We start from the raw sequence: 16,900 nt of genomic DNA on the forward strand, positions 1-16,900 counted from the left end.
TCACTGCCCAGTGAGAGGGACACACAGGGGGTTTGGATTTTAGACATTTGGTTCCATTTTCCAGTACCGTGAGAAACACTGAGCTTCTCTTAAAACTAGTTTGAGAAAGAGGTGCCACCGTGGTCATTGGGTACAGTACGTGTTGGGGTTCATTGAGAAGATCGCATGCTGGCACAGGAGATGACATCAAGGGGGTTGGCAGTGCTGTGTGTGCTGGTGGCTGGCCTTGGTCAGGTAGGAAATATCATACTGTTCTAGTGTTACTCTATGGCATACACTTTTGTAAATCACATAGAATTGGAGCCATTTCAACTTCAGGATATAATATATATGCCATTTAGCAGAGACTTTCATCCAAAGCAGCTTGTATCCATGCATACATTTTACATATGGCTGGTCCTGGGAATTGAACCCACTACCCTGGCGTTACAAGCACCATGCTCTACCAACTGAGTTACAAATGTATACATTTGACATTTTCTCACAGTCTGCTTGTCAGACTTGAACTTGGATGTATATGTGTTATTTAAAGCAGTTTAAGCATGATTTAAGTGGAAATAGTTTTAGCTGTGTTTGTCCTGTATTTCCACAGTGTAGGAGTTAGGGCTGTGTTGGGACACATTTTGAACAGTTTATTTAGTAAATCTATACTTTATGGTTTAATTTGAATGAAATCCTTTGCTTAACATAACATAAACAGATGTTCATCAATAGAAGTGTGAAACATCATGTGAAGAGGTGAACGTGGATATTGGCTAATCTACACATTTCAGAACCATTGCAGATCAGATGATGACTCTTGTAAATGACTAATCTACACATTTCAGAACCGTTGCAGATCAGATGAATACTCTTGTAAATGACCAATCTAAACATTTCAGAACCGTTGCAGATCAGATGATGAATACTCTTGTAAATGACCAATCTAAACATTTCAGAACCGTTGCAGATCAGATGATGACTCTTGTAAATGACTAATCTAAACATTTCAGAACCGCTGCAGATCAGATGATGAATACTCTTGTAAAGGACCAACGAATACTGATGTTTTATACGCCAGGCAGAAATCGGGGATCGACTGTTAGCAGGCTTGTCATCAACACCATTTTAAGACGCATAATGGATGACACTGTAAACAGACATTTTACTAACATAACTTCAAAACTCATTCAGTCACTAGGGCTGTTTATACATGTCATGGAACCCAGGTTGGAGACTTAGACAATTGTCCCTCAGTAACCTCTTCTGTTGAATGGCCTGAAATCATTATGGATGTTGCAGGTTTGCAGCTAAATGAATTTCCAAAAGTATGGATAGAAAGACTTCAAACTATTTTTTAAGCAATGACTTTGAATTTATGATGGCAAAGTGTGTAGCCTACTATACAATACGTTTTTATGCTGACAACGTTCTGAAATGGGCAACTATCTGAGTCACATTCTCTTAATTAGTGTGTCTAATTTGAGAACCACATGGTAAACGACATCAGCTGTAGAAGATGGTTGTAATAGATCATTGAAACAGCCATGGGGAATGCCAGTTAGTCACAGTTTGCCACCGGCCCCGCGGCCATGTGTCTTACTGTGAGTTAGAGGAACCGGTACAGCTGAAGTCAGAAGTTTACATACACTTTGGTTGGAGTCATTAAAACACGTTTTTCAACCACTCCACAAATTTCTTGTTAACAAACTATAGTTTTGGCAAGTTGGTTAGGACATCTACTTTGTGCATGACACAAGTAATTTTTCCAACAATTGTTTACAGACAGTTTAATTCACTTATTATTATTATTATTCACTGCATCACAATTCCAGTGGGTCAGAAGTTCACATGCACTAAGTTGACTGTGCCTTTAAACAGCTAGGAAAATTATGTCATGGCTTTAGAAGCTTCTGATAGGCTAATTGACATCATTTGAGTCAATTGGAGGTGTACCTCTGGATGTGTTTCAAGGCCTACCTTCAAACTCAGTGTCTCTTTGCTTGACATTAGGAGAATCAAAAGAAAACAGCCAAGACTACTTATGTTACGAATCCCATTTGGCCCGACAGTCTAGGGGGGGATGGTAATGAGACCCGTAACATAACTCATGCAAATTATAATTGTGACAGTAAAAAGTAAAAGTGTGAACGAAATAACCAGGACAACTGAAATCTACCGTCAAACTCAAAGTTTATTTATAAACACACGGTAATGGGGGGGAGCAGGAAAAGGGGCGGAGCTGGACCCAAGGAAAGAAACAATAAATATACAAAAACACCCCTAAGCTAGACTAGCCTACTTTAACAACAGCTAACTAACTAACCAAAAATACAGTGGGTGGTCCGCCCAGTTCTAACTAGTGTATTTAACAAAGTTCACCTACGGGTAGTGTATGCCCATGGGCGACTTGTCTTGGTTTCCCCCTTTTCCCACCAGCAACAAACAAACACCATAACCAAAAACAATACTCACAGGTGATGACAAAGTGCTATGAGGTGCTCAAACAAAAGAGAGGTTAAGACATAAAGCGAGAGTGAAACACAGAGACCTACAGACATGGCATTTACAGAGAGATATTGAGCTAGCTCTAGAGAAAACAAATGATGGGGTTTTTAAACCATGGGGAAGGAACTGTGATAGGGTAGGAAATAGGAGGAGGTGTGTCTTCTGATTGATGCTTGATTGTTGACTGATTGGGGAGTGATGATTTTCACCTGTGAGGGGAGAAGGAGAGAAAAGAAACACACACACAGGATACACACACACACAGGATAACTGTATCCGTAACACTCCCACCCTTAAAAGAGCAACCCTAAGGGGGGGATTGCGACCACAGTATTAATGAATACTCACAACAACAACAAAGCAACAACCTTGCAAAACATACAACAATTATTACACACGAGACAAAGCATCCGCAAACACATTATCAGCGGTGTAGGTGCTCACAAAAGCGACTAACGTGGTCCAAAACATTCTCGTCTCCTGTACAGAACTCTTGGGACAAGAACTGTTCTTTAAGGACTTTCATTGGTCCTCTCACTGTATGACCAAACACTAGTTCAGCCGGGCTGAAACCTAGGGACTCATGCACAGTTTCACGAGCAGCAAACAAAACTAGAGGAACTCCCTCATGCCAATCTTTCTCAGATTCCAAACAATATTTACGTAGCATAGACTTCAGTGTCTGATGCCATCTTTCAAGCGCACCCTGAGACTCTGGGTGATAGGCGCTTGACACACGGTGTGTAATTGACAAGGATTTTAACATCTGCTTGAAGAGCTTGGATAGGAAATTGGTACCTTGATCGCTTTGTACCACCTTAGGTAACCCGAATGTCGTGAAGAATTTTATTAAGGCTTTACTCACTACCGGGGCTGTAATCCTTCTCAGAGGAATGGCCTCGGGGTATCTTGTAGCCATACACATTATCGTTAACAAAAACTGGTTACCCGATTTTGTCTTCGGTAACGGTCCGACACAATCAACCACCACATGCTCGAATGGTTCACCTATGACAGGTATGGGACAAAGAGGAGCGGGAGGAATAACCTGATTTGGTTTTCCTGTTATCTGACATGTGTGGCATGTCCGACAGAACTGAGCCACATCTTGTTTTAAACCCGGCCAAAAGAAATGTCGAAGGATCCGATCATAAGTTTTTGTGATTCCTAAATGACCAGACCACTGGTGATCATGAGCAAGGGATAACACATTTTGTCGAAAGGCTGTAGGAATCACTATTTGGTAAACAGCATTCCAATCTCCACCCGCGTCAACATGGGATTTCCATTTACGCATGAGGAGATTACCATCAATGAAGTAAGCCACGTTCTTCATCTTCACATCTTCCAATGAGGCAACACTAGAAAAACATTTAGCAAGCTTGTCGTCAACCTTTTGGTTAGCAATCAGCTGCTCACGAGTGACTGGTAACTGTATGGCATCAGCAATAAGTTCAACGTTCTTTGATTCTTTCCTGGGCTGTTTGTCAGAGGTGATCAGCTTCTCAGAGGTATCACACAATCCATCTTCTTGATCAACCTCTTTGAACAGAACAGTGTTCGATAAATCTATCACGTCACCCTCTTGTAGTGCCTGAGCACGCGTGACAGCACAAGCGGGGAACACATGTGGATAACTTTGTGCCAGCTCATTCGAGAGAGAGTGGTCACTTTTATCCAATACTTCCAATACGGGTACTACCTTTCCTCCGGCAATATCGTTACCCATTATAAAGGTCACACCTTTCACTGGCAACATAGGACGTACCCCCACTCTGAATATTCCACTGATTAACTCAGAGTGTACTTTCACAAAGTGCAATGGCACTGGGACAAAACCCATTTCAATACCCTGCACTAACACACTGGAACCACAGTATGTATCGTCAGATAAGGGCAACACATCAGACAATATAAACGACTGCGCCGCACCAGTATCTCGAAGGATTTTAACCGGTCGCTGAGACGCTTCGTCATTCGTTAGGGACACAAACCCCCCGAAAATTAATGGTTCATAACTGCGGTCGGGGACTGAGACTTTCAAACTACAGTTACCCTGAGGCACCTGTTTTGTTGCAGACCTCTTAACCGTACGAATTAGAGCAACACCTGTTGGTGGCTTGGCACGAAGAGGCATCCCTTGTTTGCATTTAAGCAGGAAGCAATCATTAATCATATGTCCTACTTTATGACAATAGAAACAGGGACGCTCTTTCTTCTGGCGTGCGTGATATACTACAGAATTTTTGGGGGTAAACCTCCACAAGTCTGGTTCATCCTTGGGAGCAATTTCCAAATGCCTGAAGATACCACGTTCATCTGTACAAACAATAGTATGCAAGTATAAACACTATGGGACCAGGCAGCCGTCATACCGCTCAGGAAGGAGACGCCTTCTGTCTCCTAGAGCTGAACGTACATTTGTGCGAAAAGTGCAAATCAATCCCAGAACAACAGCAAAGGACCTTGTGAAGATGCTGGAGTAAACAGGTACAAAAGTATCTATATCCACAGTAAAACGAGTCCTATATCGACATAACCTGAAAGACCGCTCAGCAAGGAAGAAGCCACTGCTCCAAAACCGCCATAAAAAGCCAGACCACGGTTTGCAACTGCACAAGGGGACAAAGATCGTACTTTTTGGAGAAATGTCCTCTGGTCTGATGAAACAAAAATAGAACTGTTTGTCCATAATGACCATCGTTATGTTTAGAGGAAAAAGGGGGAGGGTTGCAAGCCGAAGAACACCATTCCAACCATGAAGCACGGGGGTGGCAGCATCATGTTGTGAGGGTGCTTTGCTGCAGGAGAGACTGGTGCACTTCACAAATTAGATGGCATCGTGAGGCAGGAAAACGATGTGGATATATTGAAGCAACATCTGAAGACATCAGTCAGGAAGTTAAAGCTTGGTCGCAAATGGGTCTTCCAAATGGACAATGACCCCAAGCACACTTCCAAAGTTCTGGTAAAATGGCTTAAGGACAACAAAGTCAAGGTATTGGAGTGGCCATCATGCAGCCCTGACCTCAAGCCCATAGAACATATGTTGGCAGAACTGAAAAAGCATGAGCGAGCAAGGAGGCCTACAAACCTGACTCAGTTACACCAGCCCTGTCAGGAGGAATGGACCAAAATTCACCCAACTTATTGTGGGAAGCTTGTGGAAGGCTACTCGAAACATTTGACCCAAGTTAAACAGTTTAAAGGCAATGCTACCAAATACTAATTGAGTGTATGTGAACTTCTGACCCACTGGGAAGTGGTGAAAGAATGTGATGAAAGAAATAAAAGCTGAAATAAATCATTCTCTCTACTATTATTCTGATATTTACCATTCATCAAATAAAGTGGTGATCCTAACTGACCTAAGACAGGGCATTGTTACAAGGATTAAATGTCAGGAATTGTGAAAAACTGAGTTTAAATGTAGTTGGCTAAGGTGTATGTAAACATCCGACTTCAAATGTATGTGATGACGCAACCCATGGGGCTTAGCTTGCATCACAAAATGTGTAATCTGAAAGTAATACACTTTAAGTACAAACACATACCAAAGAACACGAATACCAGGACCACCAACAATAGACTATAGACCAATGCCCACTCTACACTTCAAGGCCCGTACATTCACATGCATGATTTGGATTATCCATAGACTTCCAGTAATCTATTTGTGAACGGACCGATATGAAAGACCTAAAACCACAGAACAAGATCCTTCAAACCTGTGATCCTAGTTACTCTGGTAACATACAGTATATCAGATAACTATTTTAGCTCTGTGTGTAAGTTTAACCTATGTGAGTTTGATGTGTTACAACTCAGTGAGTGGAAAGTGGCTGGTGAGGTTTCACGAACACCTACTACATAAGGTATACCCCTATGGGTGGAAGGTATACCCCTATGGGTGTGTTGCTTTTGAGAATATCCCTGGGAAAGAAAGAGGGTTGTAATGAACTGGCCTACCTACAGAGTGTGGGCTCTGTACATAGAGGTGGTCATGTTGGCCAGCAGCTGTTCCCAGATGCATACTTGATGCCATTTGTCCCGCTCAGTAATCCCCGTGCGGAAAGAGGAGTCGGCCACTCCCTAAACCATGAAATCAGGGACAAATCCGTCCATAAAGCAGCAGCCGGTGCTGAGTTCATGCTCATTGGAAGAAATCACTCAGTACAGATGCTCAGTGTCTGAATCACAGGCCTGTTCTGTCTGTGTGGATGCTTTCTGTTTTACACAGACTTGGGTTTCAGGAACAGGAAGGGCCCCAACTACAGGGGCAGACACAACATTAAAACCTCTCTGCCTGTGCACTGTTACCAGAGATTATCTTTCCAAATGACTCTTTCCCAATTATATTTCCTTGATTGCTGGCATCCACTCTCCTCACCTTTTTCTGAAAGATCTGAGTGGAGGGGCCTTGGATCTTCTCCTCCAATGTGAAGTGAGGAGAAAGGACACGAAAATGAAGGAAAGACGAATTGGGAAAGAGCCACTGTTGTAACGGGCTTTGGTTGTTACCTCCATTTTCACCAGCTGAGTTATTGACCAATTAGTGACCCTTCAAAGGATAGGGTCTCTCCATGTTGTTAGAAAACAGGTTCCATTTAGTCTTTGTGTTCATGTTCCATTCACAACACATGTGACAAACATTACATGGAAAGGAACAGGAAAATACCTTTTTGAAATGGGACACTTGTTATCCCATCTCATTCAGAGCACCTTATGCTTTGCATCAAAGGATGTTTTCTCTCTGACACAAAAGGTAATGTATTTTCTTTTGAATGAGATAAGGGAATAGCAGTGGCAGACAAGGCTGACGGAACAAAAACAGTAGTGTTAATGGGCACAGTAATGGTCTCTCCTTGGACTTCTATCATGACGCTCTGAAAGAGGACTGACCCTGGAGTGAATAAGGGGTAGAGGTGGGGGTGGTGGTGCTAGGGGTGGTGGGGGTGGTAGGGGTTGTGGTGGTGTTGGTGGTAGGGGGTGGTGATGGTGGTAGGGGTGGTGGTGGTGGTGGTCTTGGTGGTAGGGGTGGTGTTGGTGGTAGGGGTAGTGGTGTTGGTGGTAGTGGTGGTGGTAGTGGTGGTGGTAGGGGTGGTGGTAGTGTTGGTTGCAGTGATGGTGGTGGTGGTAGGGGAGGTGGTGGTAGTGGTAGTGGTATTGGTGGTAGGGGTGGTATTGGTGGTAGGGGTGGTGATAGTGTTGGTGGTAGTGATGGTGGTGGTGGTAGGGGTGGTGGTGTTGGTAGGGGTGGTGGGAGGGGTGGTGGTGGTGGTAGGGGGGTGGTAGGGGTGGTGTTGGTGGTAGGGGTGGTGGTAGTGTTGGTTGTAGTGATGGTGGTGGTAGGGGTGGTGGTGGTGGTAGGGGGGTGGTAGTAAGGGTTGTGGTGGTAGGTGTGGTGGTGGTAGGGGTGGTGGTATGGGTGGTGGTAGTGATGGTGGTAAGGGGTGGTGGGGGTGGTAGGGGGGGGGGGTGTTAATGATGGTGTTAGGGGTGGTAGGGGGGGTGGTGGTGGTGGTAAGGGTTGTGATAAGAGTGTTGGGGGTGGACCCTTCAAAGGATAGGGTCTCTTCATGTTGTTAGAAAACAGGTTCCATTTAGTCTTTGTGTTCATGTTCCATTCACAACACATGTGACAAACATTACATGGAAAGGAACAGGAAAATACCTTTTTGAAATGGGACACTTGTTATCCCATCTCATTCAGAGCACCTTATGCTTTGCATCAAAGGATGTTTTCTCTCTGACACAAAAGGTAATGTATTTTCTTTTGAATGAGATAAGGGAATAGCAGTGGCAGACAAGGCTGACGGAACAAAAACAGTAGTGTTAATGGGCACAGTAATGGTCTCTCCTTGGACTTCTATCATGACGCTCTGAAAGAGGACTGACCCTGGAGTGAATAAGGGGTAGAGGTGGGGGTGGTGCTGTTGGTGGTAGGGGTGGGTGGTGGTGGTGGTGGTGGTAGGGTTGGCGTTGGTATTAGGGGTGGTGGTGGTATTGGTGGTAGGTGTGGTGGTGGTGGTAAGGGTGGTGGTAGTGATGGTGGTGGTAGGGGTGGTGGTGGTATTCGTGGTAGGGGTGGTGGTGGTAAGGGTGGTAGTAGTGGTGGTGGTAGGGGTGGTGGTGGTAACGATGGTGGTGGTGGTGGTGGTGATGGTAGTAAGGGTGGCGGTGGTGGTGGTAAGCGTGGTAGTAGTAAGGGTGGTGGTATGGGTGGTGGTGGTGGGAAGGGTGGTAGTAGAGGTGGTGGTGGGTGGTGGTGGTAAGGGTGGTAGTAGGGGTGGTGTGGTGGTGGTAGGGGTGGTGGTAAGTGTGGTGGTAGGGGTGGGGAGACTCCTGAGCCTGAGCTGGGAGAGAGAAAGAAAGGTGACATGATGAGATGAGGAAGTGGTTTCGGTCCTGGTACAACCTCCCTCAGGCTTTAATACAATTCCATGCCAAATTAGCAAGCGCTGTTTTCACTCCCACACTCTGGGAGTGGAGTCCTAAGTAACTCTCATTGTCCCCATTAGGTCAGGTCTCTTGTGAAACTCTGGCTAGCACCCCCAAATACTAGAAGGCCCAAGCAGCCATAGCTGGGGGGAAGTGAGGTAGATAGCTGTTCATTGATGGAGGGGGACCATGGGGGGAACAGGGCCACCTGTCTGACCCTCCACCCCATGGCCAGAGGGATTGTCAGGCATGCTGCCTGCATTCATTCCCTCTCCCCTCCTGCTCATGCTGTGGCACTCTGGCTGGCTCACATAGATAGACTGTACCTCCACTCAGCTTGCACATGGCGGACTCAGGGGTATATTTTATATTCTATTTTAGAGAGGCACATCTCTAAAGCTATGACTTATTATTAATTGTAAAAGCCCTTATGTTTCTGTCTAGATATGTAACAGTGAATATGTGTATATTGCACTGACTATGACCTGCTGCGGTAAATGGAGTGAATTAAGCAAGTGTTTTATCACATAACAGCTACCACTGTAAAACTAAAATACACATTTCAAACAGAGTTACTACTCTCATGACATACATCATACAGTTGGTGCAAGCTTGTAATAGCTCTGAAGATATAAACTCTCACTCTATGGAAGGGCATCAGTCATGCTCCCCCTCCATGTCCCACCCATGGTGGGTGGATGGGTGGGTGTGAGAGAGAGACTGAGCACCCTTGACTCAACAGCATGAATTTGAATAATTTAATCCTTGGATACTATAGTAGACAACAGCATAATGTTCTATTTGCCAAGCTTCAGTAAATAACTGTCCACTCCATGGGACAGATGTTGGTCTCTTAGCAGCTAAGCTTCATTCACAAAATGATTGGCACACTTTCAAAGCTATTTTTATACACAACTGTTTGAGAGAGTTGCCAGGGGTCCTTGCTGCTGGCACTATCCATGAAAGTGTGACAGTCTTGCTTCAGCTCCTCAGTGTGGGGTCAGTCTGAGCAGTATTTTCGTCACAGCAGCCGACTTTTACGTTGAAATGTTGCCCCAAACCTTTTGACTGTAAACGTTATCTAAACACTGCGAACAAGATCCTGGATGCTTTGATTGTGAAATACACACTGATTTTGAAATACAATTTATTTAGGTACTCCGCATAGTTAGTATATCAAGCTTTGTGTTGAATGTTTATGTGTATAATATATATATATATATATATATATATATATATATATATATATATTTATTTATATATATGGGTATGTGTATGTATGTACTGTATATACACAACCATTCAAAAGTTTAGGGTCACTTAGATATTTCCTTGTTGTTGAAAGAAAAACACATTTTTTGTCCATTAAAATAACATCAAATTTATCAGAAATACAGTGTAGACATTGTTCATGTTGTAAATTACTGTTGTAGCTGGAAACGGCTGATTTTTTATGGAATATTTACATAGGTGTACAGATGCCCATTATCAGCAACCATCACTAGAAGGCCAGCACCACGGAGCCTCTTCAATGTTGATGTTGAGACTGGTGTTTTGTGGGTACTATTTAATGAAGCTGCCAGTTTAGGACTTGTGAGGCGTCTGTTTCTCAAACTAAACACTCTAATGTACTTGTCCTCTTGCTCAGTTGTGCACCGGGGCCTCCTACTTCTCTTTCTATTCTGGTTAGAGCCAGTTTGCACAGTTCTGTGAAAGGATTAGTACACAGCGTTACATGAGATCTTCGGTTTCTTGGCAATGTCTCGCATGGAATAGACTTCGTTTCTGAGAACAAGAATAGACTGACGAGTTTCAGAAGAAAGTTATTTGTTTCTAGCCATTTTGAGCCTGTAATCGAACCCACAATTGCTGATGCTCCAGATACTCAACTAGACTAAAGAAGGCCAGTTTTATTGCTTCTTTAATCAGAACACCAGTTTTTAGCTGTGCTAACATAAAAGGGTTTTCGAATTATCAATAAGCATTTTAAAATGATAAACTTGGATTAGCTAACACAACGTGCCATTGGAACACAGGAGTGATGGTTGCTGATAATGGGCCTCTGTACGCCGTTATTTCGTATTATATTTCGTAGAAAACCAGCCGTTTAAAGCTACAATACTCATTTACAACATCGACACTGTATTTTGGATCAATTCTATGTTATTTTAATGGACAAAAAATCTGCTTGTCTTTCAAAAACAAGGACATTTCTAAGTGACCGCAAACTTTTGAACGGTAGTGTATATCGATATATAAAGTTGAAGTAAGAAGTTTACATACACTTAGGTTGGAGTCATTAAAACTTGTTTTTCAACCCTCCACAAATTTCTTGTTAACAAACTATAGTTTTGGCCAGTCGGTTGGGACATCTACTTTGTGCACGACACAAGTAATTTTTTCCAACAATTGTTTAGACAGATTATTTCACGTATAACTCACTGTATCACAATTCCAGTGGGTCAGAAGTTGACATACACTAAGTTGACTGTGCTTTTAACAGCTTGTAAAATTCCAGAAAACGATGTCATGGCTTTAGAAGCTTCTGATAGTCTAATTGACATCATTTGAGTCAATTGGAGGTGGTCCTGTGGATGTATTTCAAGGCCTACCTTCAAACTCAGTGCCTCTTTGCTTGACATCATGGAAAAATCAAAAGAAATCAGCCAAGACCTCCACAAGTCTGGTTCATCCTTGGGAGCAATTTCCAAATGCCTGAAGGAACCACGTTCATCTGTACAGACAATAGCATGCAAGTATAAACACCATGGGACCACGTAGCCGTCATACCGCTCAGGAAGGAGACGCGCTCTGTCTCCTAGAGATGAACATACTTTTGTGTGAAAAGTGCAAATCAATACCAGAACAACAGCAAAGGACCTTGTGAAGATGGTGGAGGAAACCGGTATAAAAGTATCTATATCCACAGTAAAACAAGTCCTATATCGTCATAACCTGAAAGACCGCTCAGCAAGGAAGAAGCCACTGCTCCAAAACTGCCATAAAAAGACAGACTACGGTTTGCTACTGCACAAGGGGACAGATATCGTACTTTTTTGGAGAAATGTCCTCTGGTCTGATGAAACAAAAATAGAACTGTTTGTCCATAATGACCATCGTTATGTTTAGAGGAAAAAGGGGGAGGATTGCAAGCCAAAGAACACCATCCCAACCATGAAGCACGAGGGTAGCAGCATCATGTTGTGGGAGTGCTTTGCTGCAGGAGGGACTGGTGCACTTCACAAAATAGATGCATCATGAGGGAGGAAAATTACGTGGATATATTGAAGCAACATCTCAAGACATCAGTCAGGAAGTTAAAGCTTGGTCGCAAATGGGTCTTCCAAATGGACAATGACCCCAAGCATTCTTCCAAAGTTGTGGCAAAATGGCTTAGTAAGGACATCAAAGTCAAGGTATTGGAGTGGCCATCACAAAGCCCTGACCTCAATCCTATAGAAGATATGTGGGCAGAACTGAAAAAGCGTGTGCGAGCAAGGAGGCCTACAAATCTGACTCAGTTACACCAGCTCTGTCAGGAGGAATGGGCCAAAATTCATCCAAATTATTGTGGGAAGGTTGTGGAAGGCTACCTGCAATGTTTGACCCAAGTTAAACAATTTAAAGGCAATCCTACCAAATACTAATTGAGTGTATGTAAACTTCTGACCCACTCGGAATGTGATGAAAGAAATAAAAGTTGAAATAAATCATTCTCTCTTCTATTATTCTGACATTTCCCATTCTTAAAATAAAGTGGTGATCCTAACTGACCCAAGACAGGGCTTTATTACTAGGATTAAATGTCAGGAATCTGAGTTTAAATGTATTTAGGTGTATGTAAACTTCCAACTTAAACTGTATATCTACCTGAAAAATATATGGGGGATTGGAAATGATGTAGACAATTACATTGTTTCTATCTGCAATCTTAAAGCTGATCCTTCCCTTAAAAAAAGATAACAAATATAATTAAAAAATATAAAATGTTGGTGGTGACCTTAATATCAGCAACACATCTGTTCTGATACTTTTAACTTCCCCAATACGTTTTCCAGCTTATTCCCTCCTCTTGGCTGTATCAGTAACCAGGCTGCAAATAAACACAAATAAACAAATGAAAGGTTGTGTATGATGTGGTCTGGTTTGGTACCGTGAGACACTTTATGTCAACAGCAGACTCATAGAAAAAGATTCCTACCCTACATACTTACTTCAGAGCGCAGTCCTACCTACATACTTCAGAGCATAGTTCTACCTACCTACCTTAGTCCTACTTACCTACTTCAGAGTGCAGTCCTACCTACTTCAGAGCGCAGTCAACCTACCTACTTCAGAGCGCAGTCCTACCTTCTTCAGAGCGCAGTCAGTCCTACCTACCTACTTCAGATCGCAGTCCTACCTACCTACCTCAGAGCGCAGTCCTACCTACCTCAGAGCACAGTCCTACCTACCTACTTCAGAGCACAGTCCTACCTACCTACCTACCTCAGAGAGCAGTCCTACCTACCTACTTCAGAGCGCAGTCCTACTTGCCTACTTCAGAGAGCAGTCCTACCTACCTACCTCAGAGAGCAGTCCTACCTACTTCACAGCGCAGTCCTACCTACTTCAGAGCGCAGTCCTACTTACCTACCTCAGAGAGCAGTTTTACCTACCTACTTCAGAATGCAGTCCTACCTACCTCAGAGAGCAGTCCTACCTACCTACCTCAGAGAGCAGTCCTACCTACCTACCTCAGAGCGCAGTCCTACCTACTTCAGAGCGCAGTCCTACCTACCTACCTCAGACAGCAGTCCTACTTACCTACTTCAGAGAGCAGTCCTACCTACTTCAGAGCGCAGTCCTACTTACCTACTTCAGAGCGCAATTCTACTTACCTACTTCAGAGAGCAGTCCTACCTACCTACCTCAGAGAGCCGTCCTACCTACTTCAGAGAGCAGTCCTACCTACTTCAGAGAGCATTCCTACCTACTTCAGAGAGCAGTCCTACCTACTTCAGAGAGCAGACCAACCTACCTACCTCAGAGAGCAGTCCTACCTACTTCAGAGAGCAGTCCTACCTACTTCAGAGAGCAGTCCTACCTATTTCAGAGAGCAGTCCTACCTACCTCAGAGCGCAGTACTTCTCACTGTGTTAACCTGGGTGTTGACCCCCAAGAGGCACCAGGCAACTGCTGGCCTGGTGAGAGGCCAAGGTGTAAAAGTATCTGGGAAAAAGTCCCCAAAACAGTTAATATCAGTGAGAAGAAAGAGGAGGCCTTATGTCCTTCACCATAGCTGTCAGAGGTGACTGGTGCTAATTGGTAAGATGACTCCTAGGTGTAGCCCAGTCACTGCTGAACTGGAAAAGAGATTAAGACATTACAGAGCCTCCCTGGGTTTATTTGCCACCCAGATGGAGTTGAGACCACAGGAGATCAACACAATGATGTTAACTGGGTCTGTCTTCCGATCCTCTTCAGAATGTAGCAGGCTCTTTCCAAAATAGACCTCGAGCCCCATTCAACAACCTGATCTCACAAACCTAAACAGGAGCACAGTGGTCAGTTCTGGTTCACAAGGCTAGACAGCAACATCTATTTCTCTCATTCTGATAGCATATTCTTTTTTGTTGTTGAGTAGAGATGTTGAATCAGGAATTCAACAGGAATGTTGTTTCAGTGTTAACCGCGTCATCCAGTTACAGATTTTGATTGAACAGGGCCTTTGGCCTCTGACTGGCAGTAGCTTGATCTCTGATCTGTGATCAGAGCGGTAGTGGAAGGTGAGAAGGCTTTGCTGTCTAGCTTGGTATGTGACTGTAAACATCTCTGTATGGGTCAGGAATATAGAGCACTCTAAGATTAGTCTGCTCCTAACTCAGCCTGCACATGGCACTCATAGTTGACATTCTCCTCAGACTGTACGTTACAGCAGCGTGACAAAGTGCCAGTGTGCCAGGCCTAAGGGACAGGGAAGGGCCACCATGTCCGAAATACATAATAGGGATTCAATCTAATCTAATCTAAGCTGAATGTGTTGTCTTTTCTTTATCTTTTAGGCATGCAAATTTGTATATAGACAAGACTTATCTGCCTAAATCTGTGATCATCTTGTTGCCACTAAATGCTGAGATTTTTGTATGTGGAATGTGTGTTTGCGTGTGTGTGAGGAATTCTGTCATCAGAGTGGATTTGTAAAGTGACCCCCAACCCCTAGTCAGGTGCAAAGTTGAACATAAAGGGGAGTCTGTAAGAGTGCGTAAGAGAGAGGGTGGGAAAGCACAGGATCTAAATCCATAGGTGACAGCTGGTGTGCGTGTCTGAGTGTTTTCTGAGTGTGTGTTTAAGATAAACACAGAGCGTGCGTGATAGAGAATGAGAATGAACATGAGAGTAATTGTTTTCACCAGACATTATGGAACTGGTGTCATCCAAAAAGTTAGACTTTTGACTCTTCGGACCATAGAACATCTGAGTCATACAGCAAGACGATGATCCAAAACACAAAAATAAAGTCGACATGAAAATGGCTAAAAAGCAACACATTTTAGGTTTTGGAATGGCCTAGTCGAAGTCCAGACCTAATCCCAATAGAGGTGTTGTGGCAGGACTTGAAACGAGCAGTTCATGCTTGAAAACCCTGTCGCTGAGTTAAAGCAGTTCTGCATGGAAAAGTGGGCCAAAATTCATCCACAGCGGCGTGAGAGACTGATCATCAACTACAGGAAGCTTTTTGTTGGAGTCATTGTAGCTAAAGGTGGCACAACCAGTTATTGAGTGTAAGGGGGCAATTACTTTTTCACACAGAGGAATTGGGTGTTGCAAAGCTGTTAATTAAATACATCAAATAAGTATCATATAATAGAGGTTATTTGTAAACTCAGGTTCCTTTTATCTAATATTACATTTTGTTTGAAGATCTGATAACATTCAGTATCAAAAATATGCAAAAGTACAGAAAAGGGGGAAAATAATTGTTCACGGCACTGTATGCATACTGTATTCCCAGTCATGTGAAATCCATAGATTAGAGCTTAATGAATTTATTTCAATTGACTGATTTCCTTATATGAACTGTAACTCAGTAACATCTTTGAAATTGTTGCATGTTGCGTTTATATTTTTGTTCAGTGTACAATAGATACTGAGTATACAAAATATTAAGCACACCTGCTCTAGTCATAGACTGACCAGGTGAATCCAGGTGAAAGCCATGATCCCATAGTGATGTCCCTGAATAACTTCAGTCCGTGTGGATAAAGGGGAGGAGACAGGTTCTCATTTACAACGGTGACCTGGCCAAGATAAAGCAAAGCAGTGCGACACAAACAACAACACAGAGTTACACATGGAATAAACATACAGTCAATAACACAATAGAGAAAAAGTATATATACAGTGTGTGCAAATGAGGTAAGATAAGGGAGGTAAGGCAATAAATGGGCCATAGTGTTGAAATTATTACAATTTAGCAGTTAAACACTGGAGTTATAGATGTGCAGAAGATGAATGTGCAAGTAGAGATACTGGGGTGCAAAGGAGCAAAAATAAATAACAGTATGGGGATGAGGTAGTTGGATGGGCTATTTACAGATGGGCTATGTAAAGGTGCAGTGATCTGTGAGCTGCTGACAGCTGGTGCTTAAAGTTAGTGAGGGAGATATGAGTCTCCAGCTTCAGTGATTTTTGCAATTCGTTCCAGTCATTGGCAGCAGAGAACTGGAAGGAAAGGCGGCCAAAGGGGGAATTGGTTTTGGGGGTGACCAGTGAAATATACCTGCTGGAGCGCGTTCTACGGGTGGGTGCTGCTATTGTGACCAGTGAGCTGAGATAAGGCGGGGCTTTACCTAGCAAAGACTTATAGATGAACTGGAGCCAGTGGGTTTGGCGACGGGTATGAAGCAAGGGCCAGCCAACGAGAGCATACAGGTCGCAGTGGTGTGTAGTATATGGGGCTTTGGTGACAAAACAGATGGCACTGTGATAG

The 16,900-nt window shown here is 43.4% G+C and overlaps 1 protein-coding gene across 1 annotated transcript in view; it reads left to right on the forward strand.

The window, feature by feature from the left end:
• Positions 1–16,900, forward strand: part of LOC109895456 (cadherin-15-like) — a 24,938-nt gene continuing 8,038 nt past the window's right edge. Inside the window, exon 1 of the mRNA XM_020489151.2 lies at positions 1–234. Coding sequence (XP_020344740.2) covers positions 166–234 — 69 coding nt within the window. The 5' untranslated portion in view covers positions 1–165. The remainder of the gene's footprint in view (positions 235–16,900) is intronic.

The sequence above is a fragment of the Oncorhynchus kisutch genome, linkage group LG8, assembly GCF_002021735.2.
Source record: "Oncorhynchus kisutch isolate 150728-3 linkage group LG8, Okis_V2, whole genome shotgun sequence".
Classification (NCBI taxonomy): Eukaryota; Metazoa; Chordata; class Actinopteri; order Salmoniformes; family Salmonidae; genus Oncorhynchus; species Oncorhynchus kisutch.